Source organism: Carettochelys insculpta, chromosome 28 (assembly GCF_033958435.1).
Source record: "Carettochelys insculpta isolate YL-2023 chromosome 28, ASM3395843v1, whole genome shotgun sequence".
Taxonomy (NCBI): Eukaryota; Metazoa; Chordata; order Testudines; family Carettochelyidae; genus Carettochelys; species Carettochelys insculpta.
In genome coordinates this window covers 14615188-14632723 of record NC_134164.1, presented here as the reverse complement: position 1 = coordinate 14632723, position 17536 = coordinate 14615188, and the positions used below count along the sequence as shown (strand labels likewise).

The 17536-nt window shown below is 61.2% G+C and overlaps 1 protein-coding gene across 1 annotated transcript in view; it reads left to right on the top strand.

Annotated features, from left to right (window-relative positions):
* Positions 1 to 17536, top strand: part of FMNL1 (formin like 1) — an 81010-nt gene that overhangs the window by 34720 nt on the left and 28754 nt on the right. Inside the window, exons 6-9 of the mRNA XM_074978747.1 lie at positions 890 to 1030; positions 3839 to 3947; positions 4845 to 4921; positions 6502 to 6595. Of these exons, the coding sequence (XP_074834848.1) occupies positions 890 to 1030; positions 3839 to 3947; positions 4845 to 4921; positions 6502 to 6595 (421 nt within the window). The remainder of the gene's footprint in view (positions 1 to 889; positions 1031 to 3838; positions 3948 to 4844; positions 4922 to 6501; positions 6596 to 17536) is intronic.

Here is a 17536-nt window from a genome sequence, read left to right as displayed (position 1 = left end):
CTCTGCTCTAGCCTGGCATTATGCGCAGGGTTCCCAGCCCTGGGGCAGCACAAGAAGCCGCCTGGGGCCCTGAGAGACTTGGTACCATCCAGAGCAAAGGCTTGTCCCCACCCAGGCCCAGTGCACCGTGCCAGCCTCTGGGAGCACACAGCCAGCAGCACCACCAGGCCAGGGGGCACCGCAAGGCCCCTGACCTCACCCCTGCGAGCTGCAGGCTGGGCTGCCCGTGGCTGGCGTGGAGACCGCTGGGGGAGGGGGCTGGGGCTGGGCTAGGTGGGAGGACAGATGGGGACTCCAGCCCCACCGGCAGAAGGCAGTTCCCTCTCTCCTGCCCCTACTCCCTGTCCCTGTCCTGGGTGCTGAAGTCTCAGCCACAGGCAGCTGCTGTCCCTCACAGCCGGGACGTCTCCGCGCCTCAGCCTGCTGCCACAGGGCTGGCTGCTCTTTCCTCCACCTGCGCAAACCTCCTTGGCCTCAGAGCTCTGTGCCCGGGTGCTGTCTGCGGGACACGGTGTGCGTCCTGCACCTCGGAGCCCGCGGCAGCCTGGGGCAGCATCGCTGGCCCTAGGGCCGGGCAGGGCTGTGACGGTAGCAGCCCCGTCCTGAGGAGCGAGTGGTAGCACTGGGCTGAGGCGGGCTGGGAGCTGGCTGGGGTGGGCCTGTCTCTGCGCTCCTGGAGCAGTGAGAGCAGCTGGGCTGCCTCGTCCCGCCCTTGTGCTGCAGTGGCGGGGCCTCCGCTGAGTGCGAGGTACTTGTGAGGGGAAGCTCTGTCACTGTGCTCTGTCGCTGGGCCTGCCCTTCGCCCCGCACTGGCCGGGATCCTGCCGCCTCGCACGAGGCCTCACTAGATTGTGCTGACTCGCACGTCTCTCCCCGCATGTGGCTCCAGGTACAGTGTGGAGAGCGCAGATAACGGGAGCCCAGGCTCTGAGAAGGGCAAGTCCCCGGACAGATCCATGGAGGACCTCAGCAGGAGCAGCTCCTCGTCCCCGACTCAGGGCTCCTCCAAAGCGAGGCACATGACTGTCAGGTAACACACGCAGCCGGCTGGGATGCCCCCGGCTCACAGCCACTCAGCGCCCCCAGCCCACTCTGCTCAGAGAGGCCGCTGAGGGAGCGCCCCTGTACGCTCCAGCACCCTCCACGCCCGATGGCAGCACAGCTCGTGGGCCTGCCTCTGCCCCGGGGAAGAACTGCACCACACACACATCAGGCCTCCTCGCGGCACTGCCTGTGGCACCGCTGTGCTGGCCGCACGCTGCTTTGCCTCAGCTGCTCTGGCGCTGGCGCTGCCCGCGGGAGCTGGGCTGAGGACCCCGCACCCTCCACCGGCTTCCCTTGCTTGCACACTCTCTGTTCCGCTCACGGCGCTCCCTGCTGCAGGAGGTCGCCGAGGCTGAGGGCTTGGTGGGCGTCAGGGAAGAGCAGAGCCCAAGTAACAGAACATTTTTCACAATTAAAATCAAATCTTTTAAAAAAACGCACCAAGAAATGAACGCCAGCGCCACCCTTGGCGTGCTGAGTGTACTGGCCGTGGCCGTGGCCGTGGCCGTGGCCGTGGCGTGCTTGCGCAGCAGGGTCAGGGCTGGAGCCACTGTCCGACCCCCAGAAACGGCCGTTAGCCAGAACGCCAAGGGTGGTAAATGCACGCCGTAAGCTGATAGGCATGGAGCTTGGTGACCCAGAGAGCAGCTGCAACTGAATCGGTCCCCACAGGACCCACGGCCTGGCTAATGCAGGGGCCGAGTGCCAGGAATCCAGGTTCTGTTCCGGAGAAGCTCTCATAACTACTTACCTGTGACCACTGGCCTCTTCTAATGCAGTTCTCTGCAGCCTGCGCTGGCCATTGCCCCCAGCTTGGGCACAGAGACTAAGTGATTTGCCCAAGGTCATGAAGTAGCTCTGTAGCAGAGCGAGGAATCGCCCCGAATGCCCTGACCACTAAAAAGTCCCTCCTGCCCAACTCTGCTCCTGACTTGCCGTGTGATCAGACAGAGCCCGGCCCATCCTGTGCCTCAGTTTCTCCCTGAGGATGCTAGCTCTGGGGTGGGTTGCGAGGCCCAAAGAGGTGTGGGTTTGAAAACAAGGTGAAATGTAACCGTGGCCAGTGAGGAGCTGGGCCTGCCCCCCCCCGCAGGCGGCTTCAGCCTGGGTTAAAGCTGGCTCCCTCCTGTGTCCTGGGGGTGTCCCCTCCCCTCCATGGTGCTAACCACAGTCTTCTTTTGCACGCTTCCTGCGGGCCATGTCTCACGGTAGGTCCTCGCTCTCGGGAAGGTGGAGACCGGCTCTGCCGGCTGCCCAGCCTGCCAGCTCTGGCGTCCCTTCCCGGTTCTCTTTCTAGCCGTGCCACTTCACTGAGACTCGGCTGAGCTGCTCACCGCACACGTGCACTCAAACCTGCTGACTCAGGGCTACAGGTGTTCTCTCCTGCCAGCCCAGTCACGCGGGGGCGGAGTCTCACCCCCGGGGGCGGGGCCAGCCCAGCCATGGGGAGGGGAGCCAGAGTCTGACCCCAGTGGCCCATTGGGATCTGTCTAGTCAGGGCAGAGAAGACTTTTGTGTGTCCGTAGACTCCCAGACCCGCCTCCTTTGGGCACCAGCTGGTGCCTCCAGAGGCAGCCCCAGGGATGCGCAGGTGGTGCAGAGGGCTGGGGTTGGCCTGCAGAGCTGTGGCTGCTCACGGCGATGGGCAAGGTGGAAAGAGCCAGGCATGCCCTCCTGCTCTGGTGTATTCGTAGGGCTGGCAGCCAGCAAATCACCTGCTACCCACAGCCTGCTGGGTGCAGAAACCAGAGACCATAACTGTGGGTAGCTGAATGCCCTGTAAGACTCAACAGGGACTTGCCAAGTTCCTGGCTCTCCCGCTGCAATCTGCAGCGACTGCTCCAGACCCCACACCAGACTCCCTGGCTGCCAGCCTGTCCCTGGGCCCCTGGAGCCCACGCCCTGCAGGTGTCAGCGCCTGCTGTCCGGTTGCAGGGGCTGGGATGTGGGAGCAGTGTTGGTGCAGGGACTGGACAGGGACCCCCTTCAGGGCCTGGCTGTTTTGAAACGTGCCCGTGGAAAGGAGAAGGGGCGCGCTGCATGCCCAGCTCCGCGCTGTGCCGAGCCGGGCTGGCGGTAGAGCCAGGGGTGATCCTGGCCTGGGGCCTCCTGGCAGCTGATAGGGAGCGTGCGCTGCTGAGCACGTGGCCTGGCCTTGCTCCGCTGCTGCGTGCTGGGCGCTGGGGCCTCCTGGCCATCTGCCTGCACCCGGAGAGGCTGCCAAGCCCCCGCTGTTCCACCCCCCGCCCCAGCTCGGGGGCTGCCCCATGAAGCTCTTTCTCCCTCCTGTCCTGCAGGCTGTAATCCGCCTTCAGCTGCTGCCACTTGAACCCGCAGATCCACTCATTCTTTCAGCAAGTGCACCCAAGCGCCCCGTGGAGCGAGCAGGAGGGTAGCCCACCTAGGAACTCCTGTGCGCCCCGGTGAGCCTCCTGCAGCCATCCGATATCCCCCGGTGCCTGCCGCTCTGCCCAGCCAGCCTCGATGCTGGCGGGCCGCAAGCGAGCGCAGTGCTGTGGCAGCCCGGGGGCTAGGCCCCTCGCAATCCCCCAGCAGTTCAGCAGCTTCCCCGGTTGACCCATCGTGGCGCCTCCATCCCGTCCTGGCATGAGCTTGAGCCCAGCCCTCTGGGTCCCTGGCCTGTGGGGCGGTCGGTTTGGGGCTTCAGACTGCGGACGGAGCAGAGGCCACCCCACTCCCAGTCTGAGCCAGCCAGGCCCTGGCCGGTGCACTGTGCGGCTGGGCTGCCCGCCCAGGCCTTCCCCAGCGTCACCCGCTCTCTCTTTTGGCCCAGGCTGAACCCGGTGCACAGCAGGAAGGCGATGCGCAACTCGCGCATCATCAGCCAGAAGGACGACGTCCACGTCTGCATCATGTGCCTGCGCGCCATCATGAACTACCAGGTGGGGGAGGCTGGGCCGGAGCCGCTCCCCAGCCAGCAGTCCCTGGGGCCGGGACACCGGGGCTTGTCTGTTCTGTGCAGCAGTGCTGGGCGTGGGGAGCCCGCTGGGGCTGGGGCTCCCACCTGGGTGCCTCTGGGCTGAGCCCCAGACCTCCCCAGCAGCCAGGCTGGCATCAGGAGTTCCCTGAGTGGGGCTGCTAAGCCGTGAGCTGCCCCAAGGGCCCCCCTGGCCCAGCATTGGCGCAGGCTCCACCAGCCACTGGGAGCATGGGAACGGAGGGATGCGTGGGGTCCCAGCGCAGGACAGTCCAGGGCGCAGACCATGCTGGGGACCCCTCACCTGGCCTTGGGGCTGCGAGCTGTTTGCGTCTCTCCCGCCAGGCTGAGGACAGGGAGCACCCAGCGGCATTCCTGGCCGGCTGTGCTGCCCAGAGGGTCAGTCCTGCTGTGGGGCGCAGGGGAGGGGGGGGACCTTAAACCTGAGCAGGCTTGTGACTGAACAGCCTCCTTCCCACTCTGCCCTGCAGCCCCTTCCCCACATCCCCCTCCCCTGCCCCCGCTGTCTTCCCTGCAGACCCCCCCACCCCAAGGTCTGGGCTGCAAGCCTGGCCTCTTGTGGCCCTGGACCTGGGGCTTGGTCTGTGCTGGGGATTCCTAAGCACCGTGTCTCTCCTCAGCAGCCATGAGCACCGTCATGCCCCTGGCATTGGCTGTTCCTCCCCGGGGCCTGGCAGGGCGGGGAGGGGAGGGGCGGGGCAGGCCAGCAGCTGGGGCAGGCTGGGTCTGAGGTCCAGGCCCCTCTGGTCCTGCACAGGCAGTCTGTGCCTTAGAGCCGCCCCAGGGGGATGGGCGAGGGCTGGATCTGCCCACCGGGTGCTAATGCCCGCCTCTCCCCTAGTCTGGGTTCAGCCTGGTGATGAACCACCCAGCCTGTGTCAACGAGATCACCTTGAGCCTGAACAACAAGAACCCCAGGTACGCTGCAGGCTCCGGGCGAGCCGACAGGGAGAACCTTGCCTGGGATCTCTGGATACCCAGCGGATGGAAAGCCAACAGGGCTCTGCTGACAGACGGGTGGGGCAGCACACGGCAGCCGCCAGCCAGGGCTGGCCAGCGTGACATGCCGAGGCTCAGCACCGTCCAGGCCCCTGGCTGAGGAGGGACTTGCCGAGGGCCAGGAGGCGGCTTTGCTGATCGTCACGGGGCAGCGGGCCTGGGCGATGGAGGCCGGCAGTGGAATGACGGAGCTGGGGACAGGCTGTTGGGGGCTGCACGTCAGGATAAGCGGCCAGTGGCTCATGCCACAAGGAAGGGGTGTGGTAGGATGGGGTTTCTGGGCACAGCTAGAGAAATCAAACCAGGTACCTCTGCTTTAATCTGGGCTACTCACAGCCCCAGGCTGGGATTTCCTTCTTACTAAGGCAAATCCAACCAGCCACAACAGCACCTCTGCCAGCCCCACACAAGCAAACGCCTGGCTCAGCACCTGGGCCAGCCAGAAGCCACACAAGCAAACCCACAGGCTTCCCAGCTGTTCTACCAGCCCAGACCAGCAACCCCCAGCTTAAGTGGGCGAGGCTGTTTCACCCAGCACCACACAGATTCTTCCAGACCCCAAAGGGCCCAGCCCCAGACCCCGGTCAATATATACCTGGATCTTACCCAAACCAACACGCTCACCAGTCCTTCAGATCTGAATACATAAAGGGTTATTAATACCAAAGAAAGAACAGAGTTAGAAGGAAGAATTGTCAGAGCAATACTTTACATCCATCAATTGCAGCTACTGACGCAGCCAGCCATGTTATTTGCTGATTCTTGAGAGTCTCTGAAAGTTCTTTGCAGGTTACCAGGATTTAGTTCTCAAAGCATTGTAGTTCCGGCCCACTGGGCGCCACATGCTGGGACATGGACCCTGGGAGACCACGAGACAAAAGATCCAAGATGGACACTGCTCAGTCCACATCATCCCTCTGAGGGATGGGCCCCAGCCCAGACAGGCTTATCTCCTGAGGGCTGTAGAACACTGAAAGTCCCTGCCAGGGCCCCTCTTACACCTTTTCTTAGGTGGAGGGAGAGTTCCTTTCTTCTCCATAGGCCTCGGCTCACCACCTGCCCTGGTGGGTCACTGTGCTGAGGTTCCATTCGTTGCAGTCCCAGTGGGAAAACCCACCACCACTAAATGGGTGGTGGCCATCTGGCCCGTGCTCAGTCTATTGTCCTGGCTGGGCGGAGCCCCACCTCCCTCTGTGAACCTCAGCCCTGAGACGTTTCTCACACAGCTGCAGAGCTAAAATCCATACCTTGCCATACAAGCAAGGTACAGACATATAAGCAGCGTACACAGATTCAGGGCACCGCTGGCTTTCACTGGGCGCCTCCCACAGCTCCCCTGGCACAATGTTTGGGGCCAGTTGCCACACTGGGCATTGAAATGGCTTCCAGACCCGATGTAAGAAGCCGGTCACGTGACAAGGGGCAGCCAGCGGAGGGAGCCAGCGGAGTGACGTGGCCAAACAGGCAGGCTCCTCTCAGACCCTGTGTTCTCCCCGCAGGACCAAAGCCCTGGTCCTGGAGCTGCTGGCCGCCGTGTGCCTGGTGCGAGGAGGCCACGACATCATCCTCTCTGCCTTTGACAACTTCAAAGAGGTGGGTCCCCAGGCGGGGGGTGCGGGGCTGGCTGGCCCTGGGGCTCTGAGACGGGGGCATGCTGGGGTGGCGGGATCCGAGGCCTCCTGCCTGCTAGACCCAGCAACTCTCTGCCAAATCCCGGCCCTGCCTTGTGCCTCAGTTTCTCCATCTGATCCCCAGCTCCCTTCTGGGGCTGTGCCGGGGCCCTGCTGAGGAGAGGAGAAGCGCCAGGATTGGGGCAGCCAGGGGAATTTGTGCCCCACGACTGAGCAGCCTGTTTCTGGTCCCCCTGGAGTCTGAGCTTCCACCCAGCACACACAGGCAGCCTCGTTTCCCTGCGCCCCACGGGCTCCCATACGCCAGCCCACCCCTTGCCAGCTCTGTGTGTTCCAGCCCACGCTGCCTTGCACAGCATGTCCCGGCTGGCACAGCTGGGGGCCCAAGGACCTCCAGCTGTAGCCAGAGCGGGCAGAGGCAGGGCACCCCTCTGCTACCAGTGCCAGGGGGATTGCCCACCCTCCTGCCACTCCTGCCTTCTTGTCGTCCGGTGCGGGCATTGGGCCAGAACAGGACTTCTGCCCTCCAGGGTCCCTGCCCAGTGCTGACAGCTGGCATGTGGGTGTGCTGCAGGCTGTTGGCTGGCTGCTGTACAAAGGGTCCCCATCTCCTCCTCTCTCGGCCTGCCCTCAGCTGCCCCCTTCTGCAGCCCCTTCCACCGACAATCTCATGGTGCCTTCCATTCACTGGGGTACGGACCCTGTAAACCCCGTGGAGGGAGGCCACAGTTCCTCACTGTGATGGAGTGGGGGGAGTGCATGTGTGAGTCAGGCTGGATGTGAGAGGCAAGGACGACCCTGGGGCTACAACTGGCAGGTAACACCTCTGCCCTGAACAAAGAGGAGGGAGGAGCCGAGCTGGGTTTTTGGATGCGGGGGGGGGGGGGGGGGGGGGGGAGGAGGGGCGGCAGTTTGAGGCTAGGGGAAGAGGAGCTGGAAGGCAGCCAGTTGGAGAAGGGGGAAGCTACACCCCAGAGGGGCACCCTCGGGGTCCTCTCCCCAGGACGGGTTGGAAGGACTGTCTCTGACTGCTGTACTGTCGCTTCTGTGAGAAACTGGGCATCTGTTGCCTAATAAACCTTGTGTTGTACCTGCTGAGTGAGAGTCACTCCTGCCAGCGGACGGGGTGCAGTGCAGGGGGACCCCTGAACCCCATCACACTCACCCTGCTGCGCATGGGGAACTGTGACACGGAGTAGGCAAAGACTCACCTGAGGCTCCTCAGTGAGTCAGTGGCAGAGCCGGGAGTGGAGTTTGGGTTGTCTGCTCCGTGTCTTGACTGGGGCCGCGGGGCCTGGCCTGGCCTGGGAAGCGGTGCCGCACCACGGTCTCTCCACCTGTACGCCGGGGAACCTGTCCTGCTCTGGCCCCACACGGCCAAGAAGGGGAATTCTTTTAGAAGATCCTAAGAGAGTTAGGAACGCAGTCCCATTGGCTGTCAATGGGGGTCGTGCTCCTAACCCCCTTAAACATTCTTTAAAATCTCCCCAAAACAACCATGGAGCCAGCCCACAATTCTTCCGTCCCTGCAGTGCTCAGCCGGCCCGGCGGGACAGCCTGCCCAGGCCAGGACTGCTGCTGCCAGTGTTTGGAACCTCCCCCTGTGGCCCGCTGCCCTCCTGGGGTGACCCCGCACACCGACGAAGTAATGCCAGCTCCTCTGCCAGGCTGGTTGTGCAGGTCCTGCCACCAGCAGGGGCGCAGCCGGCACCCAGCGACCCTCCCTCTGGGCTATCTCAGGGATGTTCTAATGCAGCACAGGCTGGGACGGGGCATTCAATGGGCCTGTGGAAATGGGTCTCGGGGGAGGCAATGCACATGGGGAAGCTCCCTCAGTGTCTCCCCACCCAACGAACTCTGTGCACTCCTGGTGAAGAGGGGCGGGTGGTGCTGGAGTCCTGGGTACCCTGCATGGGCTCTCCTGCTCTCCAGATCGTCGCCCTCTTGTGTGTTCCCCTGGACCCGAGAGCGATGCCGCAGGGAGTCTCGTGATCCCAGCAGGGCCACTCGCGGCGGCAAGGCCAAAGGGGATGGCCCAGACAAAGCACAACCCTAACAGTCCTCGACAGCGGCACAGGCGGAGGACAGCCCAGGTAATGCTCCAGCGGCTGTGAGAGCAGGTGAAGGCTGCAGCAGACAGGAGACTCCCAGCTGTCGTGGATTCCTGCCATCGGACCCGAGCCTTCAAGCCGGCAAGAGCCATGTGGTGGCTGCGGTGCAGCACTCCCCCCACATTAAAGAAGTCACACACAGGTGTCTTCCCCATGTGCTGCTCTCCTAGACTTGCGCCCTCCAGTGACTGACCAATGGCGACGGAGCAGGTTGTGAAATCTGGAAGGGTTCAGCCATGAACCAGCAGGTCGGCGGTGGACGTGTGTATCAATTGTTCCATTTCAAGGACTGAGGTGGCATCTGCGACGGAGCAGCCCCGTTCAGGATCCACTCTGCTCACCCCACGTGGGGCGGGGCTAGAAAAGGTGCCCCAAGCATTGTCTATCTCAGCCCCCCGACTGGATAACCAGCTCCGGGGGGGTTCACCTCCACGTGGTCAACACTGAACAGGAAACGTTGGAATGTGGAATATTCAGGCTCTGATAGACAGCCCAGACAGTGAGCGACCCGAAAGACTCACGGCAATTGTTGCCCACGAGCTGCGACGACTCAACATCCATATCGCTGCCCTGGCAGAAGCCCAGAGCCCAGGATGGCTAAGAGAAGACAAGAAGGTGGAGGGGACACATGTTTCTGGAGAGGACCCCACAGGGAGCAAAACGAATACATGGAGTAGGATTTGCCATTAGAAACGGACTGACAGAGATCCCCTCTCAAGTCCCTGTCAGCATCAATGAGACTCTGCTTGAAGCTTGACAAAACCCAGCAGGCAACTGTCATCAGTGCTGATGCACCAACTCTAGACACAGAAGATGACACGAAGGAGAAGTTCTACGCCCAGCTGGACACAGTTCTGAAAGACATCCCCAAAGAAGCCCAGATGACTGTCTCGGGGGATTTCAGTGCCAGGGTCGGGATAGATGCAGATCTCTGGCAGACTGCCACTGGGAAAGGAGGAGTCGGCAACCGCAACTCCAGCGAAGCGCTCCTCCTTCCGCAATGTGCGGAACATGATGTGATGGAGTGGGGGGAGTGCCTGTGTGAGTCAGGCTGGATGTCTGAGGCAAGCAGAGCAGCTCCCAGTGGCTAAGGATGACCCTGGGGCTACAACTGGCAGGTAACACCTCTGCCCTAAACAAAGAGCAGGGAGGAGCTGAGCTGGGGTTTTGAATCGGGGGCGGCAGTTAGAGGCTAGGAAAAGGGAGAGCTGGAAGGCAGCCAGCCTGAGGAGGGGGAAAGCTACACCCCAGAGGGGCACCCCTCGGGGTCTTCTCCCCAGGAGAGGTTGGAAGGACTGTCTCTGCCGGCTGTACTGTCGCTTCTGTGAGAAACTGGGCTTCTGTTGCCTAATAAACCTTGTGTTGTACCTGCTGAGTGAGAGTCACTCCTGCCAGCGGACGGGGTGCAGTGCAGGGGGACCCCTGAACCCCATCACACTGGTGTCAGAAGTGGGATGCACTGCACCCACGGAGGAGCTCCCAGCAGTGGCTGACTGAGCACAAGAGAAGGAACGAGTCTCACAAGAGCCAGAGGGGGAACAGAGCCATTCCTGCAGCTGCTGCTGGTGAGTGGATACCCCGGGAGATAGCGGGGAGATGGATTATACACGACTCCTGAAGGCAGAGCTAGCGGGGCTGTGCAGAGAGAGGGGCCTGACCGTGGGGAGGGCGACCAAGGCTCAGCTGATTGCCCAGCTGGAAGAGAATGACCGATCTGGGGGGGCAGAGCCTGTCCTGGCAGAAAGTGGCTGGTCAGCCTCGGGAAGCGTTTCGGATTCTCCGACAAGAGCGGGGGCTCGACGCCGTCCGACAGACGCGGTGCCCACCAGGTCGCGCTCAGCTAGCGGTGGTCCATCGCGGGCAGAGTCCCCCGCCACAGAGCTGCGACGGCTGGAACTCGAGGTGAAATTAAAGGAACTGGAAGCCCAGGAACGGCAGAGGGAGCACGAGCGCCAGCTACAAGAGAGACAGTGGGAGGAAAGAGAGCGAGAGCGGGAGGAGAAAGAACGAGAACAGAAGGAGAGAGAGCGAGAGCGGGAACATGAGCGAACCATGGCAGAGGCGAGACGCCAAGAGGCCCCAGCTGCGGTAAGCGGGGAGAGGGCCAGACGGATCGGGGTGGCCAGTCACTTGGAGACGCGTGTGCTGGCCCAGTGTCAGGACCCAGGGGACATGGACGAGTTCCTTACCGCCTATGAGCGAGCCTGTGAGTTGCATGAGGTTCCCCCAGATGAGTGGCTCCGGCACCTCACCCCCTTGCTGGGCCAGAAGGTCGCAGCGGTGCTCAGCCGGCTGGAGGGGCTGCAGCCTGGGGACTGTGAACGGTTCAAACAGGCCCTGCTGCATAAGTTCGGGCTGACTCCGGAGATGTACAAAAAGAAGTTCCAGGAGGTGCAGAAGAGGCCAGAGGAAACCCATGTAGATACAACCGCCCGCCTGAAGCAATACTACCAGAAGTGGGCGTTCGGAATGGGAGTCCAGTCCGTAGAGGACCTGATCGAGCTGGCGGTCCTGGAGCGATTCTGTGAGATGTGCGCACCTGACCTGAGGGTGTGGCTCGTGGACCAGAAGCCAGGGGACTCACACGATGCAGGGAAACTGGCAGATGACTTCACAAACAGCCGGGCCAGGTTTGAAAGTGAACCCCACAAAGAGAGGGGGTCCCGGAGGGAGAGGGAGTCCCGGAGAAACCGAGAATCTCAGAGAGACCGGTCCCTAACTGTACGACAGAGGGGACCACCTCTTGGGCAAGCCCAGGAAAGAGGGGCCAGCCACCCACCCCCCAGAGAGCCAAACAGAGCCCGGACAGAGCAGCCGGCCCGAGGGACACAGCAAGACCCAGGCTGTTATCGCTGTGGGCGAAAGGGGCATAGAGCAGCCCAGTGCCCCAGGCTCCCAGACAGGTTGAGCAGGCCGGGGGGTCATGGAGTCAACTGGGTGGAGTCCCAGAAGCTAGAGGGGCTGGCAGCCAAGGCGGGTGGTGCTGACAGTGGGCACTCGGATTGGGCCGAGTCCACCCCACAGACCAGCTCCTCAGGGGGACCAAATGCTCAGAGGCCAGTTTACAGAGTGGGGGCAGCACTACCTCTGTGGAGCAAGTGTCTCAAACACCTCGAGGTAGACGGGAAAAAGGTCACGGGGTTCTGGGACACAGGCGCTGACGTGACGCTGGCCCGACCCGGGGTGGTGGCACCGGGCTGCATGATACCCGATTCCCACCTGACGATAACAGGAATTGATGGGACCCCTTTCAAGGTGCCCATGGCGAGGGTGCACCTGAAATGGGGGAAGAAGGAAGGCCCCAAGGAAGTGGGCGTGCACAGCCATTTGCCGGCGGATGTACTGATGGGGGCTGACCTGGAGAACTGGCCAGGTGAACGCCCTCGTGCCCTGGTCCTGACCCGTAGCCAAAGAAAATGAGGGGTGCGCTCCCCAGATTCAGGGGTACAGGCCCAGCCAAAGTCGCAGGAGCCACAGGGGCCAACCCTGAGAGAAAGGGGGCCCCCAAAAACCAGATCTCACAGGCCAGGGGTGCTGGAGCCAGGCAGGGATGGGGGAGTAGCATCCGCCCCTGCCCCAGCGGAAGAATTCCAGGCAGAGCAGCAGAGAGACCCCTCCTTGCAGAAGCTGAGGGAACTGGCCAGTCTCAGCCCAGCTCCCCAGCTGGGGGAGGGCTGCAGGGAGAGATTCCTGTGGGAAAAGGGATTCCTGTACGGGGAGTGGGCTCCCAGATGCAAAGCGGAGCCATGGAAGGTCCAGAGGCAACTGGTGGTCCCCCAAAAGTACCGGCGCAGGTTGCTGTACCTAGCCCATGATGTCCCACTCGCGGGACACCAGGGGATCCACCGCACCAGGAGAAGGTTGTTACAGAACTTTTTTTGGCCAGGGATCTTTGCAGCTGTCCGTCTGTATTGCCTGTCCTGCGATCCCAGCCAGAGGGTGGGGAAGACCCGGGACAAGGGGAAAGCTGCCCTGCGGCCACTGCCCATCATAGAGGAGCCTTTCCAGAAAGTGGCTATAGACATAGTGGGCCCCTTCAGCAAGGCAACGCGTTCGGGGAAGAAATATATTTTGGTAGTGGTAGATTTTGCCACGCGATACCCAGAAGCAGTGGCCTTGACCTCTGTCGACACTGACACCGTGGCAGATGCACTGCTGTCCATTTTCAGCAGAGTGGGGTTCCCCAAGGAGGTCCTCACAGATCAGGGGTCCAACTTCATGTCGGCCCTACTGCAAAGCTTGTGGGACAAGTGTGGGGTCCGGCACAGCTGGGCCACAGCCTACCACCCGCAGACCAATGGGCTGGTGGAGAGGTTCAATGGGACTCTGAAGCAGATGCTGAGAACCTTCATGAATCAATACCCCCATGACTGGGACAAGTACTTACCCCACCTGCTGTTTGCAGACAGGGAGGTGCCCCAGGAATCCACAGGGTTCTCCCCGTTTGAGCTGCTGTACGGAAGGAGGGTACGGGGACCCTTGGACTTGCTCAGAGAAGAGTGGGAGGGGACGGCCTCTCCTGAAGGGGAGTCAGTGGTACAGTATGTACTGACCTTCCGGGAGAAACTCACCGAGCTCATGGGCCTGGCCAGGGAGAACCTCTCCATGGCCCAAAGGAAGCAAAAGGTCTGGTATGACCGTAACGCCCGGGCCCGAGCCTATGCCACCGGGGATCAAGTGATGGTCCTCGTACCTGTGCGGCGGAACAAGCTGCAAGCGGCCTGGGATGGGCCCTTCAAGGTTGTCAAACAGCTAAATGACGTGAATTATGTGGTGGAACTGTCGAACCGGGCCCACAGCCACCGGGTCTATCATGTGAACATGATGAAACCTTACTGGGACAGACAGAACTTGGTGCTGGCCGTGTGCAGACACTGGGAGGGGCAGGGGGATGATCCCTTGGTGGATTTGCTCACTTGGACTGGAGCCGGCTCCTTGCTGGAGTCTATTCCCCTCTCAGACCAGCTGACCCCTGCCCAGCAGACGGAGATCAAGGAGGTGCTGCATTCGCATCAACAGCTGTTCTCGGACAGACCCGGACGCACTGACCTGGCTGTCCACCGAATAGAGACAGGCTCCCACGCCCCTACCGAGTGTGTGCCATTCAGAGCCACGGGGAGGACGGCTCAGGACATAGAGGGGGAGGTTGAAGACATGCTGGCTCGGGGGGTGACCCAACCCTCCTCCAACCCCTGGGCCTCTCCCGTGGTGTTAGTCCCTAAAAAAGATGGGTCTGTTCGGTTTTGTGTGGACTATCTCAAGCTTAACGCCATCACTGTATCGGACGCCTACCCCATGCCCAGGCCTGATGACCTTTTAGACAAGCTGGGGGGAGCCCGTTACCTCACCACCATAGACCTCACCAAGGGGTACTGGCAAGTGCCATTAGACCAAGATGCCCGGCTGAAGTCGGCTTTCATCACCCCTGTGGGGCTCTACGAGTTCCTGGTCCTGCCCTTCGGCCTCAAGGGGGCACCCGCTACCTTCCAGCATCTGGTGGACCAGCTACTGAAAGGGATGGAGAGCTTTGCCCTGGCTTCCATGGACGACATTTGCATCTTCAGCCAGACGTGGGAGGACCATGTGTCCCAAGTCAAGCAGGTGCTGGACCGACTCCAGAAGGCCGATCTGACTATCAAGGCAGGGAAGTGCAAGGTGGGTATGGCTGAGGTGACCTACCTGGGCCACAAGGTGGGCAGCGGCTGCTTAAAGCCAGAGCCAGCTAAAGTGGAAGCTGTCAGAGATTGGCCAACAGCCCAGACTAAGAAGCAGGTCCAGGCCTTCATTGGGATGGCGGGGTACTACCGGAGGTTTGTGCCCCACTTTAGCTCCATCGCAGCCCCCCTCACGGAGCTGTGTAAAAAGGGAAAGCCTGACAAGGTGGTCTGGACCGAGCAATGCCAAGAGGCCCTCTGCGCGCTGAAGGAGGCTCTGGTCAGGGCCCCAGCGCTGGCAAATCCAGACTTCAACAAGCCCTTCCTGGTGTTCAGCGATGCCTCAGACGTGGGGCTGGGCGCTGTGCTAATGCAAGTGAATGACAAAGGGGAGAAACACCCCATCGTGTACCTGAGTAAGAAGCTGCTGCCCCGGGAGCAGAACTACGCGGCCATAGAGAAGGAATGTCTGGCCATGGTGTGGGCGCTGGGGAAGCTGCAGCCGTACCTGTTTGGACGGCGTTTCACCGTGTACACCGATCACTCACCCCTGACCTGGCTGCATCACACGAGAGGGGCCAACGCCAAGCTCCTGCGGTGGAGTCTGCTCCTGCAGGACTACGACGTGGAGGTGGTCCATGTGAAGGGGAACAACACCACCATAGCCGATGCCCTGTCACGCAGGGAGGGCCCCGAACTTCCCCAGGTCACTGGCTGAGTGACCCCGCTCAGTGCGGTCTGGAAGGGGGGAGAGATGTGATGGAGTGGGGGGGAGTGCATGTGTGAGTCAGGCTGGATGTCTGAGGCAAGCAGCAGCTCCCAGTGGCTAAGGATGACCCTGGGGCTACAACTGGCAGGTGACACCTCTGCCTGAACAAAGAGCAGGGAGGAGCTGAGCTGGAGTTTTGAATCGGGGGCAGCAGTTAGAGGCTAGGAAAAGGGAGGGTTGGAAGGCAGCCAGCCTGAGGAGGGGGAAGCTACACCCCAGAGGGGCACCTCTCGGGGTCTTCTCCCCAGGACGGGTTGGAAGGACTGTCTCTGGCTGCTGTACTGTCGCTTCTGTGAGAAACTGGGCTTCTGTTGCCTAATAAACCTTGTGTTGTACCTGCTGAGTGAGAGTCACTCCTGCCAGCGGACGGGGTGCAGTGCAGGGGGACCCCTGAACCCCATCACACATGAGCTCGTCATCACGAGCCCCCGTTCCACCACAGCAACAAATTTCAGACCTCATGGCAACATCCTCGGTCGAAGCACTGGCACCTCACAGACTGTGTCACCCTCCGCGCTCCGGACTGACCTGATGTCCCTCCCACCTGTGCAGTGACTTGTGCTGCTGACGCTGCACTGATCTCTGCCTTACTCGATCCACGCTGGGGATTACGATCATCACCAAACAGAGAAGTCAGTGGAAAGAGATCTGATGGAAGATCAGTGTACAAGGCTTGAAGGACCCCATCAGGCAAAGTGGCTTCTAGACAGGATCCAAAGGAAGCTGCCGACAATACACCCTGAAGATGTGGAAGAACACTGGTGCCAACTGAAAAATGCCGACATCGGAGCTGGTGGAGAAACCATCGGCTCCCAGACCAGTGAGCTTCAGGACTGGGTTGATGAGAAGGATGTGGAAATTGAACGCTTGAGTGAGGCAAAAAGGGGAGCCTTTGGGGCCTGGCAAAGTGACATCAACTGCACACTGAAGAGAGAAGTGAATGCCGAGGCCAAGGCAGAAGTGCAAAATAAAACAAGGACTCTGAAAAGCCAGCAGTGAATGAGAAGGCGCGAGAACTCCAGCATCTCGCAGATATCAACAATACAAGAGGTTTCTTCATTACTGCCAAAGCAGTTATGGACTGAGAATCCATGGAGTCCATCCCCTGAGATCAAAGGGTGGTACCCAACTGTTGAAAGACACTAACGCCGTTGCTTCTCGCTGGAGGGAACTCTGCAGTGAGCTCTTGAACAGCCCCTCCGCTGTGATCCCACAATCTCTTGACCAATTCCCTCAGCAACCGCCTGGAGATGGTCTTGCAACTCTTCATACCCTGAGTGAGGTCCAAGCTGCCATCAAAGCGATGAAATACAGCAAGACAATCGGACTAGATGAAACCCCCACCAAAGTCTTCGCAGAAGGTGGGTCAGAGCTCCACAAACAGCTCCGCCTCCTGTTTCTTCAGACCTGGGACAGGGAGCAGAAGCCACAAGATTTCAGGCACGCTGGTCGTCAGCCTTTTCAAGAAGGGCGACAAGTCGGACTGTGGAAACTATCGTATCGTCTCCCTCCTGGCAGCAGCCGGGAGAATCTTAGCTCGAATCCTCGCAGACCAGCTCCTGCCGCGCTCGGAAGACGTCCTCCCAGGATCCCAGCGCGGTTTCCGACGGTTCCAAGGAATAGCGGACATGATCTTCGCTGCCCGGCAACTGCAAGAAAAGCGTCGTGAACACAACCAAGCCTTGTATGCGAGTTTCATTGGCCTGACCAAAGCGTTCGACAGGCACTCGCACTGCCCTCTGGACCATCCTCTCAATGCTCATCAGCCCCAAAATTTTCATTAGCATTTTAAGGCTGCTTCATGACGTCATGACTGCCACAGTGTTGAGCAAAAATGGATCCCAGAGCATCCCCTCTGAGGTCAAAACAGGAGTATAGGGACCAGGTGTGGCCACTCCCTGGCACAGAAGGGGAAGAATCCCTCCCTGCACCCTGCAGAATGGAATTATCTCCACTCCCTTACCTGCCCAGAAGACAAGGGGCAGCGCTGCCAGTATGAAAACCCCAGCCCAGAGCTCAGTAGGGCCCCAGCCTCAGGGAGGCCAGATGGAAGCTCTGAGCTCTCGGCTGGGAGGAGGCTCTGTCGCTTCAGGAGGCCGAGGACTGGCCTGGACCCCTGGGACCCCTGCCAGACGATCCCGAGGAGGAGTTCCCTATTGTGGCCAAGGCACCGCAGCCCCCAGAACCCAGAGGAGCCCAACCAGTACCTGCCCAGGAGGCTGAGGACTGTCCTGGACCACCGGGAGCCCTGTAACGACTCCCTGTGGTTCCTCGCCCAGCCCAGAGAAGCCAACCGGCGTTCCAGCAACTATGAGGGGGCAGAGATGGAAGTGTCCCGGGGTGGCAGGGGTCAGCGTGGTTCAGTCTGG